This window comes from Bactrocera dorsalis, chromosome 5, assembly GCF_023373825.1.
Source record: "Bactrocera dorsalis isolate Fly_Bdor chromosome 5, ASM2337382v1, whole genome shotgun sequence".
In the NCBI taxonomy this organism is placed as follows: Eukaryota; Metazoa; Arthropoda; class Insecta; order Diptera; family Tephritidae; genus Bactrocera; species Bactrocera dorsalis.
Window position 1 is genome coordinate 41519319 of NC_064307.1, and position 15894 is coordinate 41535212.

The window sequence follows — 15894 nt, forward strand, 5'->3', positions numbered from 1 at the left end:
ATGGATAGCATTATAAGTACCGATGAGATATGGGTTTATAAGTATACCATGTAATCAAGTCAACAATCATCGGTATGGAGGAAAAAAGGACGAGACGGAACCAATAAAACTACGCAAAAGCCGCTCAAAAATTAAGGTGAAGCTCATTGTTTTTCTTTGATATTCGTGGTTTGGTGCATTATTAATTTGTTCTGGAGGGGCAGACGGGCAATAAGGAGTTCTATTTGAATGTATTGAGACGCTTGCGTGAAAACATCCGCCGAAAACGGCCGGAATTGTGAAAAACCATTCATGGATTTTACACGATGATAATGCATCGCATCGAACAACGATTGTAACCAAATTTGAAACCAAAAACGCAATGAATTCGGTCGTTGAACCACCGTATTCACCATATTTGGCTCCATGTGATTTTTCCTTGTTCTTCAAATTGAAATTGCCGCCCCGTAGAACCCGTTGTCAGTCCATCGAAGAGGGAAAACAAAATTCGGTGAAGGAGCTGAAGGCCAGCCCAAAAAGTGCTTATGAAATGTGTTTCTAGGTCTGGAAAAATCGTTGGCATAAGTGTATTACATCTGGGGGCATTACTTTGAAGGCGATAAAATAAATATTGGTCAATAATTAAATATTTTGCCTTTTATTTACAATTTCCGGTTTTCTCACAATACAGATCTTAAAGGATAATAATTTGAAAAACAATAAAGCGATTTTCGATGAGTAACACTTGTTTTTGTACTCTAAACCCGAAATATAAAGGGCAACCTTCGTTATTATAGCACACTTCCCATCTACCGCCAGCACAGCTAACATTTTGGTTTAAATTATAAAAAAAATGTTTACACTTAAAATATTTTATAATAAAGCTGACAAACTAAAACGTTAAATCTTTGCTAAGTATTTTTTATAAATTTTGTATAATTGAAATTGTTTTTTCTATTTAAGTAGGATATATAACGCTTTAGTTCGTACATTGGCGTCATTACTATGAGACCTTGCAAACCAATCGTGGTTTTGAACAGTTGTATGAAATAAAAAAAAATATATTCATGTACTGCAATTATTTTTCAAAAAAATAAAAATTTCAATTTTTAAAATGCAATTTGTGTTATAGTCAAAACTCTATGAACATCGTAAAAAACCTACAGCCTAAGGTGGGCAACTTGCCAACTTTGTTTTGAATTTACATATAATTATCTCAGGTGGGTTAATGTTAAATTATTTAAAATATGTTTTTTTGCTATAAGGTGGAATGTTTGCTTGTTAGAAACTACAATTATAACCTTAAATTTAGCTCTAACCTAAAATTTAATATAATCGAATTCTAAACTTACTTTTGTTAGACAAGCAACAAGTGTCTCAAAACCTGAACATAACAAATAATCTGAACTAAATTATTTACAGTTTTCAAACAGGCGCATATAAAAAATATATAATATTATATATTTTAACTCGACCGATTTAATATATCGTCACCTAAAATACAAAACAACGCATCATCAAAAAAAAAAAAAAGTAATCGAAAATCGCTGTCAGATATAATAACCAGCCATTTTATAAACCAAAGTCAAATTTAGATTCATGAAAATTTGAGTTTTGTTTAAAAAGGTTATATTTTGGTTATCATACACACATAAATAACCAAAATATAACCATTTTATAACCAAAACTCAAATTTCGTTACAATATGAATGGTTTTTAATACGCTTTTATTAGCTTCACTTGTATGTATGTATGTATGTATGTATGTATGTTTGTTATTATAACGTTTTTCCTTCGCCTGTAAACTTGTGAAAAGTGATGTTACGCTGTTATGCATGTTAGGTGACGATATTTAGCTTAAGTGCGTAATTACTGTATAAAAACAAAAAATAAACAAATAACAAACATCAAATTTCCCTTAAATTATATCACAAGAGAATTTAAGTTCGAAAATATTATTCATACTATTATTACAAAAAATGTTTAAATATTTTTTAACAATTTTTTTTACCATGTAAAGTATATTTATAAATATATTTCTATACATAGATAAGGATAAAAATCAAAAAGAAAAACAAAGATGTTTGCAGAAAATTAGAAAGACGACAAATTAATGCGGAAAATTTATTAGAAATTTGGAAAAAAAGCAAAGAGAAGTAACAAAACAACTAACCTCAAAACGACAAGTTAGTAGAATGAAAAATTCTAATTTTGTGTTCTTAATTGTCTTTTCATTAAACTTCAATAGAGCAATTAATGCAGCAGGCTAACTTTAGACATACACATAAATGCGTTGGATTCACATAAAACAGCTGCTTTCTCCATAATTTTATGGAAAAAACAACAAAAAAATTAGGATTATTAATCTGTTAAAAAAAGCATTAACTCTTCCGTTAAACAATATTTTTATCACACACTGCAACAAAAACTATAATTTGTAGCTGCCATTTAATTGAAATAAATTTACTTAAAAACACTAGTTCTTACTTAGAAACAATGTATTCTTATAATACCAAGTTTGAATTAAACTTTTGGCAAGCAGATCACGCACGAAAATATTTCATTGCACAAAAATCAATATTAAATTAAGGAAATTTATATCCAATTAATTCTTAAACATATACACACATAACTTTTACTGTAACTAATTCTATCGGAGTGATAAAAATGCATTCTCCAACAAACATACATTCAAATTAAAAAAGCTTTAGCCATTTAGCCTCTACGCACCCTGCAGTGCAGCTTCACATCTGCTGAAGTTAACGAGGAAACAAGTCAGAAAGTGCTAGGCGTGGTTAGAGCCGAAGCAATCTTAAGTAATACATATTATCGTAATCATTATACAAGTACATTGAGTAGGGTGGGAAGAAAACGATTAACTGAAAATTTGTTTGGTAGATACCTCAAAAACATTCCTTCCTGGCATGAGCACCTCTGCCTAAGATCCTGCGCTTTTGAGTTTCCCATTTTTTCGACTATTTGCAAAAAATATGTACTGGTTCGTGGGCTAGTGGAATCATTGGTCCATCTTACTTCAAAAATCATACCAGTGAGAACGTAACGTGATAATCGACTGTTTGATACCTGAAATTGAAGCTCATGATATCGGCTACATTTGGTTTCATCGATCCGGCGTCACTTCGCATGAATTTATTGACAGAACATTACGGTGTGCAGATAGTTTCACGTTTTGGTTCGGACGATTGGCCAACGAGGTGATTGAAGTTCAACCTCCGTTTTCCAAAATGTTTACATAAATAAATATTTAACAGATAAACTGATGATATTTGACAAAAAATCTAACAGAAGTGGAGAAATCATTATATTGGGTATGGAAGATCAGCGTAGACCTGTACCAATATCGATATTATATTTTCGAAACTTAATTAAAGTTTCATCAAGATAACATTCCAACCTTACTTCGAAAGTTCAGGTTGGGTTAGGTTAGGTAAGTACGCTTATTTTTCCACCACGAGTGCCACGAGTACACCCACTTGGACGGCTAGAGACGCCTCTCCAGCAAAAATTGTTTGAGCCGGCTTCGTAGAAAGTATGGCAACATAGATGGTTCAACTTTAATCAGACGAAAGCTGGACAGCGAAGGAGAATGTGTATAGACATCTGAAATTTATGTTCCTCCTTGCAACTTTGACAAGCTGAGTCCCTTAAAACCTTTGACTTTACCGCGCCAATGTTACAGAGTGGGGTCTAATTGGGACACCTGTCATTGTTCCCACTTACGAATCTTTTTTCGTCCCACTCTGGGACTTTCGCAACCTCGCAAGTGCTGGTTGCTGGCTAGCACTTACCGAGCTTGTGCGAGGACTATTGATTAAGCGGCCGAATGCACGAAAACAGAGGTACACCTGCTCGTTCCCACCTTAATGAGATTTGGGTAAGGGTGCTCGTTTTCGTGAACTCATTGGTCCTACCAGGATAAGTAAACTCAAACTTTAACCGAGACATTTAAGTTAAAAAATCAACGAAAATAGCGAAAGTTAGTAGAATTTTCAGGGACACCTGACCAAGAGTGTAGACCGATTTCGAATTACGAGTTACAACAGGAGGATGTCATGCAAATGCTACGACTCAAATTGGGTTCAAATCGGTTAGGTTTCAAATGAGGTGTGAAATCTTATCGAGAAATATTTTTGGACGTAGTGAATTCTACTTATTTCAACATTTTAGATGTGGGGTGTGAGAACTTTTGCTTTGAATATAAGAAACATATAGTACCCATATAAATAAGGATAATATTTTAGAGTGTTCCTATTTACTGACATAACATTATTTCGTTTTTAAAAAGCATTGTTAATGTACCGTTGGGAAGATTGTACCTTTACGCTCACTCTAACCAACAATAAGATGGCATGTTAATGATTAAACGGATTAAAGTAGATATATATCTGTACATACATCAGTGAATTTTCCTGCAGGGTTTGTACTTAAGCACTACACCTTAGGTACGAATATTGCATACGAATATGTATCGAGACGCACACATACACAGAATAAAAAAACTAAAACTAACTCTAAGCTTACAACTAAACTAATTCGAATTGCGGCTTAAGGCTATTGACTATTTCTCGAGGATTGCGGTGAGTTGAAGAGGTTCTGCGACTGCTCCTGTGACATCTGATAGGGCAGTATTTCCAGATCGTTAGGTAATTGATTTGTGGTCGCTTGATTGCCGAGCGCTTCGAATGGATTGTTCGGAAAGAAATTATTGGTGCGTTGTTGTTGTTGCTGCTGCTGTTGTTGTTGTTGTTGATGAGTTAACACTTGATGCTGTTGCTGTTGTTGCATAACTTGATTACCGCCAATTAATTTGGCATCGATACGATCGCTCTGCGATTCGGAGCCATCATCGCTAATGCCCATCGGGAAGTTGAGTGTCGAACTCGATTCGGTGGCCATTTGCATGTAGGTGAGTAGCGAATCCTCATTTGTCGTTTGCGGTGCGCTGGTGTTGTTGATGAAGCTCTGATTCATGCTGCCCTGTTGCTGCTGCCCATTACTGGAGCTCACCAAATTATTGTTGCTGCGCGAATTATGACTCGGTTGCGTGTTGCCGATCGTTTGCAGCGGCGAGAGATTGAAGAACGCGTCGATGTCTTCGTGGCCGAATTGCGCCAGATCAGGTACACTGCGTGAGAGCAGATTCAGTTGTTGCGTTTGCTCCTGCGACTGCTGTTGCTGTTGTTGTTGCGGCTGCGGCTGCAGCGCCTGCAAGTGTTGTTGCAGCTGCGGCTGATTTTGTTGCGATTGCTGATGATGATGGTGCTGCTGATGGTGATTGCTTTGTGGCGTTGTTTGTTGTTGTTGCTGTTGTTGGTGATTGTGGTTATGCATTTGTTGTTGTTGTTGCTGGGTTTGCATATGCTGCGTCTGCTGTTGCTGCATACTATGCTGCTGTTGCGTCTGCGCGTGTTGTTGCTGCTGTTGTTGTTGTTGCTGCAACATCATCTGCTGCGTCGTCTGATCCACTAGCTGCTCGCTGGAGTTCATAGTGAAGCCAAATTGCGTGAATTGCTGCTCCATCGTCGAATTGGCGCTGGCGAAATTGTAATTGCTGCGACCGCTATTCGGCGGCGTATTGTAATTCATCGGCATCATCGGCTGCAGCAGTGTGTAGCGCGCTAACAGTAGCTGCTCGGAGACCATGCGCAATTCATCTTGCTGTTGCATGATCAGCTTTTGCAATTCGTCGTGCTTGCGTTGCAGCTGATCCTGCAGCTGGGTTTGGGTGGGCGTCATCACCACCGCACCGGAGAGCATGTCGGCTTGGCTCTGCAGCGGATCGAAGGTGCCGTTCGTCGATTGCGCAGCCGCTTTCCAAGGTGGCGCCGTACTCATATTCACCGGCAGCGGTGAGAGCACCGGCGCGACCGGAAATTGCGCGATCACCGGTTGCACCGGTATGGCGGCAAGATATTGCGATGGCTCCAGGAATGTGGGACCGACTATTTGCGAGCTGCGTATCGGGAAGGTGGGCTGTGTGAATTGACATGGGTTGTTGGGCACCATTTGCGCCTGCGCCGTGGTGTGTTGCGGTAGCATCGGTAGTATTTTTTGTTGGTTCTGCGTTTGATTCATCTGCAGCGGTGTATTCTGTTGCGACTGGTGGTGATTGTGCAGTGCATGTTGGTTGGCGTTCAGTTGCTGCGCGTGCGTTGTACTTTGCGGCATTTGCATACCCGAGCTGTGACCATGACGTTGTCGACTCTGCGTTAGAGTAAATTGGTTATTTTCAAAGATTCCAAACCGGATATATATACACAGTTAAAATAAATCAATAATAGCAAGAGGTTGCCATTTGTCCGAAACTTCAACTAAATAATAATAAGGTGAAAAATTATTTGGCAAATGAGTATCAGGTTTAAGAGAGCTAACAGTTGAGTAAATTTTTAAAGGAGGTTGCGTCCTGAAAGCTTATTGACTCGGATACCTGTCTTAGAACGACCTGTTTTAAAGTGGAACTATACCAAGTTCGTTCCCTAGATCTCTAGTTAAGCAGAAGCGACTAGCGAGGCAATGTAGACAGCGCAATTAGTTTTAAAATGTGTCCATAGAATATATTTAAAAGTTAGGTTAAGTTATACTGGCTAGCTGCCACCTCATAGATAGACCTACAGGTCCTTTGTAGTGACAGATATAGGTGCATTCGTGCGGAACGTAAACGCTTTTTCTAAGGCTTAAGGTTCATTCAGTCTCAAGAACTGCGAGACTCTTAGATATTTAAGCCGAGTTCTCGTTAGGGTCCGACAGAAGTTGCAGCGAAATCCAGTGTCCCATACCTTCTTGCCTCCACACGTCGTTAAATATGCCCATACGGCTCTCATGTGATACTAGTAAGTTGATTAGGCCATCCACCGTTTTGCGATTTTTCCGAGACCGAGATCGTGTCGGTAAAAATTATGCGTGTTTTCCTTCGCAATCTTGCACATGAACTTGGTGATCCTGAAATCTCTAAAGTATTCCCTATCAACCTAATCTTTCTGTCAACTCTTTTTGGAAATTTCACCGGCTATTTCGTTTCCCGGAACGCCCTAGAGACCTGCAACCCAGTATATACGTAACCGCTTTCAGGTAGCCACTATATCTACTCCTCCTTGCTTCTAAGGAAATTCTCTGACTCAATGCTATGTGAGATTAATTGATGTTCTCTGTTCTCTATTGATTCCTAAGTTTTTGGCTATCATAGCAGCTGTTCTGCTTTTGCCTGGAAGATACTGCACTATTCCGGCAGCGTGAAGGGTCAGCTGAAATCTATTTCCGCGCAATAGATCCCGCCCAATCCAGCAGCCATTTTTAATCTGTCGGGTCAGATGTTGAAAGTTCGCTGGAGGGTCGCGGCCCTCTCCGCCATCCAAGCTCTTTTAGTTTGACTTGAAACCTTCTCTCTCAGATAAAGCCTGATGGCAGGTGTCATATTTAAAACTCCTTGCTTAATGTGGTATGCTTGATTACAATGCGCCTACTTTCTTTGGAGCTAAAGGTATGAGCCCTGACTTCGCATCTACTTCAATTTATAAGCTGTACATTAATTTAATCCCTCTACTATAAATGTATGTATTAATATACAGACAAAGATAAATTTAATAAGATTAATTTTGCTTTCACACTCAAAAAGAGTTAAAAAGATCCAGGTATATTGTAGAGAGATGAATTCAAATAATCTAACTTCGAATGTTGTGATTAGGACTCACCGAACTCAAATGTGTCATCAGCGAGTGCTTACTAGTGGCCGAATCCGCTGACATGGACGTGGAATCCGATTCGTTGCCAGGTCTATGTGGGAAATATCGTTTTCGCTTAGCTGTCGGTGAGATTCCAGTTGAACTAATATTGCCATAACTCGAGGCGGGTCGGGATGTCTTGAATGTTGTCGATGTTATGCCAGTGGTTGAGGGAGCATTCGGCCAAATGGGTGATGTGTCTAGCCGAGGCGAAGCTTCATTTAATATACCCATTATAACATTGCCACTATCGCTCGCCGAAAGTGTAGAAGGATCTAGACTTTGACTGGTGGTTTCAAGGTCTCTTAAAGTCAATGTGGACGACTTACTAGTGCTATTGTTGATCGAAGGAGTTTTCTCCAACTTATTGCCCGCCTTACTTTGGCGTATCACATCTGCATAACTAACTACCTTGTGTGTACAGACCACGTAGTCAGGTTTCGAACTGAATTGGTGGAAGGACACATAAAACTCCGTCTGCAGCCAAATCCATTGTTGTCCTTTCGTAAGGAAACGATAATAGCACGACTTACATTCGCCTTTTTGCATCACTGTGGAGAGATTATTAAAACTTTGCTGTTGGAAGTGCAAAACTAGTTGTATGTAACTAAGACTTACACTCTTCATGGCAAGCCACGATGCTCTCCAAATCATCAAAATGGTAGTAATCATAACCGGAGGTACCGAGCACTTCGAATGGCATATAGCCGATGATTGGTGGCGCACGATGATCCAAAAAGAGAAATTTCCATTCCATACTATGTTTCGAAGTGAACTCGTTACACGTCGGATCTATTGCGGACATCTCGCGTATCAGTTGCGGCGTCTGAATGCGCCCGGTGCCGACGAATATCAATTTCTTATCCACCTCCGCGCTGGGATTCATTTGGAAGATACGTGGCAAGGCAAGTGTGTTCTGCGATTGTATGCTGTCTAGATTCACATCGTTTCCTGTTTTCAGTGTCGTTTATTTGAGGTTAGACAATTACATTTCGTACAGTAAAGGTATAAGTGTTCTACTTACGAAAATAACCTACAAATTTAACTAACTCGTACGCATTGGCATCCACTTTGTCGATACCGCCACGCCGTAAATGCAAGTAGAATGTAATTTGATTACTTGAGTTGATATCAGTCTGTAGTGGCTCGATCACTGGTTTGGGATTTAGAAATATATTCAGTAGACTTTCATGATCCATTTCGTAGGTCAAATCGAAAATGGTCATATTCACAAGGTCACTCTAGAAATCGAATAATAGACATGGTTAGTTGGTACCAAAAGTTATATTTTTGGTAATGTCAACTCACCGGCAGGTAACCCAGGAGTGGAGTAATACTTTCAGATGCATAACATATGGAACCAATACCGCTAAACACTATTATGAAGCCATCCAAAGATTCCAGCATGAGATGTGTAAACTCGTCGTTGGTAAGAAATGTTGGTTTCCAGTCTTGCTGTATTTCGAAAACTTTCGAACGATCGGTGGCCTCTGCAAAGAAAATATCGAATTAGAAATAAAGTACTGAGTCAAATATTGTGAAACTTGATTGGCAGTTTCTTTTTTAAATTAAAGGTTAGCATTAGCCCTAAAAACTTCTTCCATGAATTCTTAACAGTAATAAATTCTTCAGGGTTTCGGTGTCTCTTCTTTAGATTACGATATCTCACTTTTGAAAACTACTTTTTTTTTAATTTTTTTGAAGAGTGACATAACCCTTAAGACGATCTTTGGAATTGGTTATCCAGTTGTAAAACTCAACTCCATTGGAATTTTACTGGCTTATTTTACATACTATTTTGTAGCGAAAACTTCTTTTAAAACCAAGTATTTTGGAATGAAGTTAATAATATATAATAACATTTTAACTACTTACCGTTGTGATGTTTCAAAAATGCTATTGTCGACTTGAGCACTGTCGATTTATCCATTTTCCGATTTGATGTCGATATGAGCGCGCTCAAATCATTCACCAGCGTATTGAATTGATCTCTCCTCTTCTTTTCACTGAGATTTCGAGATTTTCTGAAAGAAAATAATTAGCTTTCAATTAACACCTGGATTAATTAATAATAAAGCAGTTGACTATGTAGTGATATATAAAAAGCATAGGAGATTACAAAATTGAAGGGTTCAAAGGTTCTGTATAGTGAAATATGTATGTCTTATGGAGACACTGAAATAATTATATTTTTTCTCGCCATTTTTCACTAATCTGACTAATTATGCTAAACTATTTGAAATTTTCGAAAATATTAACTTAACTTCAAGTAAAATCTTAAGTAATCCTTTTCCACTCATTCAACCATGTATTCTAACTGATTTTTAAATAGGACCGCTACAAAAGTAGACCAAAACACTGAAAAACAGGCACAGTATAAAATGTTCCCGTGACAGTGAGACAAAGTGTCGAGAATATTGCTGCCGCTGGTGCATCAATTTTGGAAGACCCAAAACGCACGTCTTTCTCAAGCGTTGGACATCTCTTTGACGTCGTTGTGGCGAATCCTAACACTATCAAATTGACGCAAGAACTGAAGACGCTTGGTCACCATAATTGTCTTATGTTCGTGAATTGGGCTGAGCAACAACTTGAAAATGATCCGGATTAGGATTTTCATCGGAAAATCATCTTCAGCGATGAGGCTCATTTCTGGCTGAATGACTTCGGCAATAAGCAAACTATGTGTCATAGCAATTCACACGTACTTCATGAGTCACTATTGCATCCCGAAAAAATTACGGTTTTGTGCGGTTTATGGCGGCGACATTGGGCCGTATTTCTTCCGTGATGATCAAGACCGTAACGTTACTGTGAATGGAAATCGCTACCGCTCAGTGATAAGTGAATATTTTTGATCCGAATTGGATGATATGGACTTGAACAATATGTGGTTGCTACAAGACGGCACCACAAGCCACACAACGAATGTAACAATCATTTTAACTAAAACCAAAACCGAGTTTCAAAGCGCTGTTGAAGTCAATAAAAATTGCTGAGGCGTCAGTCTGTTCAAATTACGTTTTTTGGCAAGTATGTTGTGCATTAAGAATAAATGTAGATAACAGGGAATGGAGCCTTAGATTTTATAGAATTTGTTCCGTAGATATTTAAGGAAATAAATAGGACAGAAATTTCAACTTATTGTATCCACTCCATACCGTGATTTTTTATCATTAAAAAGTGGACTTTATTACCAATGTCGACCACATATCCAAAGCGAGTTCGATATTTTTGAATTTTTAAGGAATTACATGGGTTTCCTTTGGTAAAAAAAACAGACTATTTTAAACTCGACTATTGCGATGTCCAAGTCTTTAAGAATTTTATCTCAAATACCTGTGTAATATTTTGTGAAGATCGGTTGGGTAGTTCTTGAGAAATCTTCAACCGGCTTCGAAAACATAGTTTCGGCGCCCGCAGCCTTGCCAGTCCAAGCGCACAAATTCTCAACGCTGTACCTCCGAAACTATTACTCAGATCAACTTGAAAATTTAGAACAATATTCTAGAGGTGTTGTAGTATTTAATAAGATAGTAAAAAAAATTTTGAAACCCGTAAACCCATATAACCCCTTAATTATAAAGGGTGATTTTTTAAGAGCTTGATAACTTTTTTAAAAAAAAACGCATAAAATTTGCAAAATCTCATCGGTTCTTTATTTGAAACGTTAGATTGGTTCATGACATTTACTTTTTGAAGATAATTTCATTTAAATGTTGACCGCGGCTGCGTCTTAGGTGGTCCATTCGGAAAGTCCAATTTTGGGCAACTTTTTCGAGCATTTCGGCCGGAATAGCCCGAATTTCTTCGGAAATGTTGTCTTCCAAAGCTGGAATAGTTGCTGGCTTATTTCTGTAGACTTTAGACTTGACGTAGCCCCACAAAAAATAGTCTAAAGGCGTTAAATCGCATGATCTTGGTGGCCAACTTACGGGTCCATTTCTTGAGATGAATTGTTGTCCGAAGTTTTCCCTCAAAATGGCCATAGAATCGCGAGCTGTGTGGCATGTAGCGCCATCTTGTTGAAACCACATGTCAACCAAGTTCAGTTCTTCCATTTTTGGCAACAAAAAGTTTGTTAGCATCGAACGATAGCGATCGCCATTCACCGTAACGTTGCGTCCAACAGCATCTTTGAAAAAATGCGGTCCAATGATTCCACCAGCGTACAAACCACACCAAACAGTGCATTTTTCGGGATGCATGGGCAGTTCTTGAACGGCTTCTGGTTGCTCTTCACCCCAAATGCGGCAATTTTGCTTATTTACGTAGCCATTCAACCAGAAATGAGCCTCATCGCTGAACAAAACACGTGCGCGAAACACATTTCGAACCGAACACTGATTTTGGTAATAAAATTCAATGATTTGCAAGCGTTGCTCGTTAGTAAGTCTATTCATGATGAAATGTCAAAGCATACTGAGCATCTTTCTCTTTGACACCATGTCTGAAATCCCACGTGATCTGTCAAATACTAATGCATGAAAATCCTAACCTCAAAAAAATCACCCGTTATTTCTGTACATAATTTACAAGATAATGGTGGCCATCTTTCCCCTTCTATAACTGCATAGTACATAATGGTATCGATTTACGACCGACATTCCTTAAAATCAGGTCAACCCCATATTGAGCGGTGAGGAGATTAAAAAAAAAACATAACAAATCAATTTATTTTATTCAAAATAGTCTCCTTCTGCCTCAAAATAGCTTTTTGCACGGTCCAAAAGCATGTCGAACGAGTGTTTTAGCTCGTTGGACGGTATAGCAGCCAGTATTCCGGTGTAAGCCTTTTGAATGGTCTCTACGTCTGCATAACGCTTTCCTTTCATGCGCAACTACATTTTCCGAAAGGGAAGAAGTCGCACGGTGCCATATCAGGTGAATATGTGGTTAATGGTTAAAATGTGATTTTTGGTCAAATAATCGTTCTTCGAATGTTGGATTCTGAGCAATTTTTGGTCGTCAGTCAATTTGTGCGGAACAAACCGTCCGCACACCTTTCGTAAGCCCAAATGTTCGATCAATGAATAATGAAATAAAATTCAAATAGCAATTACCCGTCTGGAGGACACCAAAGCGGCGGGGGCCGATGAATTCCCGGTCGAGTTATTCAAAGGAAGCACACATCAGCTTCTTTGTAGAACATGGTCGGACGAGAGCATGCCCTACGATTTGAATTTAATTCACAAAAGCAGAAGACCGCAAAATCTGCTCCAACTACCGTGGGACAAGCTTCCTCAACATCGCATATAAGGTTCTATCGCGCGCATTGTGTGAAAGAGTAAAGTCCACCGTCAACAAATTGATTGGACCTTATCAATGTGGCTTTAGGCCTGAAAAATATTCACAATGCGCTAAATCTTGGAAAAGATCCGTGAAAAGAGGATCGACACATACCACCTCTTCGTCGATTTCAAAGCTGCTATTGACAGCACGAAAAGGAGCTGCCTTTATGCCGTTATGCTGAATTTTTTATCCCCGCAAAGCTAATATAGCTTGGTTGAGAAATAACAAAAACTCCGTGAAAATTGGGAAAGACCTCTACGAGGCGTAAGAAATTTAACGAGGTTTCAGACAAGGCGGCTCTCTACCGTGCGACTTCTTCAATCTATTACTGGAGAAAATTAATCGAGTTGAAGAGCTGAATAGAGAAGGTACAATCTTCTACAAGAGTGTACAGGTGCTAGCGTACGTCGAGGACATATACATACTGTGCCCAAAAAATAAGGTGACATTGTATTTATTTTGAAAATTTTCTATTTATTCTTCCAAATCAATTTCATCCCCTTCAAAGTAATACCCTCCCGATGCAATGCACTTATGCCAACGGATTTTCCAATCTTCGAAACACTGGTTGTATTCACTTTCCGGGATGGCCTTCAGTTCTGTGTTCGCTGCGCCTTGAATCTCCTCTATCGTATAAAAACGGTGTCTCCGGAGCGGTCTTTTGAGCTTGGTGAACAGCCAGAAATCGCACGGCGCCAGATCAGGTGAATACGGTGGTTGCGGAACGATATGGTTTGAGTTTTTGGCGAAATGATCAAGAATTTTTTCCAAAAAATTCAATGTTTTCGGTACCAGCGCTTGAGGCCCACAACATCCTTCAAAATGGTATTGGCTGAGCCTTTCGATATGCCAAGTTCATCAGCAAGGTCTCTAATTGTTAATCGACGGTTTTTCAACACCAAATCTTTGATTTGTTGAACGTGAGCTTCGTCGGTTGAGGTTGATGGTCGCCCTAGACGCTCTTCGTCTTCGACACGTTCACGGCCGGCTTGGAACTCACTATACCACTTATAAACATTTTTTTTAGACATAGCCTCATCACCAAAGGCTTTCTGCACCATCCTCAATGTATTCGCAACAGAAAATTGATAAACCCGTAAACAAAATTTAATGCTAATTCTTTGCTCAACAAATTTCGACACCGCAAAAAACGAAAAACTCACTTTTAGCAGCTCACAAAACGACACGTATCTCCATTGGCCATAATAACCGCGCCGTTAGTTAAGCTTTATCCAGAATGCAAACGGGGTCGGTAGTTAACGAGGGCAAGAAAAAATTTCTGCTTTCATCAAGCAAACAGTCGTCGCAATCGCGACTTGGTTCCCATGTCACTATTGACAGTCATAACATCGAAGTCGTAGATAATTTCGCTTCGAAATCCCAAGCAGAATAACTCTCGCCAACATGTGCTTCTTCGGACTGTGTAGGCAATTGGGAAGTAAAGTCGTCTCTCGACGAACAGACATCAAATTCTAACATTCAATATTCATCTCCGTCCTGGAAAACGGCGCAAAGGCATAGACGATGAGAATATCTGATGAAACGGCGTTACGAGCTTTCGGGAGAAAGGTTCTGCGGAAGATTTATGGTCGTTTACGCATTGGCCACGGTGAGTAATGCAGCCAATGGAATGATGAGCTCTACGAAACCATTTGGAATACATATCTCAACAAAAAGTATTCTGAACATCATGTCGTCCGAAAATATTCCTGCTTTATTATTTCTTCCGAACAATCGATAGGAGCATTTTGTTTTCTTAATGATTGATACGTGTGGACGTAAACATTTTGAACGATCTTCACGAAATTCGTCTAGGAGTTATTCACGACCTTGATAGTATGGTGATTCAGTACTATCGATAAACACCGGTTCTTAGTGGAGTTTCATCGCTAAAACTGGAGCTAAGTTCATTGAAGCCCTGTTGCTGAGATAATTCACGTCGAAAATTGCAAAAGATAATCGCCATGCTTGTGATTTATTCCATTTTTGACCGAGATGAATATTTTAAGTTACTGTAAACAACACACGTTTCGCTGCTAATGAAATAAAGTGTTATCAGAAGATAAGAACAACTCTAAGTGATTATTTTTCGTTTCAGTATGGGCAATTTCAACTCATATGGAATGTAGCTTAATTGGTTCCCAATTTCGTCAAATATTTTCAGTACATAATTCAGAGACTTCCTTTTTAGTGTTTTCTAAGAACCATATGTATTGCCTCGTTAACAAAATTTCCTTTTCTTTCCATGTTTTACAACTGTATGATTGTTAACTCAACTGTGCACTTTATTGTATTAATAAATTGTATTAATAACAAAGCCATCAATGCACACATATGTACAAGTGCGCATGTGTGTGTGTGCACGCTTGAGCATTTTTAAACAAAAAGCTTCCATGTGTGTGTTTTTATTTGTTTACCTTTCTAAATTTGGTGCTGCCACTATCACTCCTACGCTCATTCGCCAACAAACACATGCAGACCACACACATATACATATACACATGTACATATGTTTGCATGCCTTCAAATACGCTTTGAAGCAACCAACATGCGATCCGCTGTTGTCGTTTGCATTTATCTCGCTACAATAAGTCGCACTTATGTATTTGACAGCTTATGTCAAAGTAGAAAATTTTCATGCTCTATGCATATTTGGCATTATGAAATCCAAAGCGCGGGCGACCAGCAGTCCCTTGCACACTCCCAACACACCCAGTTGGGGGGGTAACTTTTTCTACATTTTTTCTGTTTGCGAATTTCGGTGGAGAAATAGTAAAAAATTGTTGTTGCTAAGCGTTACCTTTCCTATGTACTTTTTATTAATATATTTGCTTGCCTCCTTTGCGGTTAATCACATACTCCTATACACAGTTACATAGTAGAT

General features: G+C 38.8%; 1 protein-coding gene across 4 annotated transcripts in view; it reads right to left on the reverse strand.

Moving 5' to 3' along the window:
• Positions 1 to 1049: 1049 nt before the first annotated feature.
• LOC105229034 (circadian locomoter output cycles protein kaput) overlaps positions 1050 to 15894 on the reverse strand; it is a 49758-nt gene continuing 34913 nt past the window's right edge. For all 4 annotated transcript variants that reach the window (XM_049458405.1, XM_019991346.3, XM_049458404.1 and 1 more), the window contains exons 3-8: positions 9594 to 9742; positions 9027 to 9208; positions 8743 to 8959; positions 8337 to 8669; positions 7689 to 8269; positions 1050 to 6204 (exon numbers count right to left, since the gene is read on the reverse strand). In XM_049458405.1, the coding sequence (XP_049314362.1) occupies positions 4552 to 6204; positions 7689 to 8269; positions 8337 to 8669; positions 8743 to 8959; positions 9027 to 9208; positions 9594 to 9742 (3115 nt within the window). In that variant the 3' untranslated portion in view covers positions 1050 to 4551. The remainder of the gene's footprint in view (positions 6205 to 7688; positions 8270 to 8336; positions 8670 to 8742; positions 8960 to 9026; positions 9209 to 9593; positions 9743 to 15894) is intronic.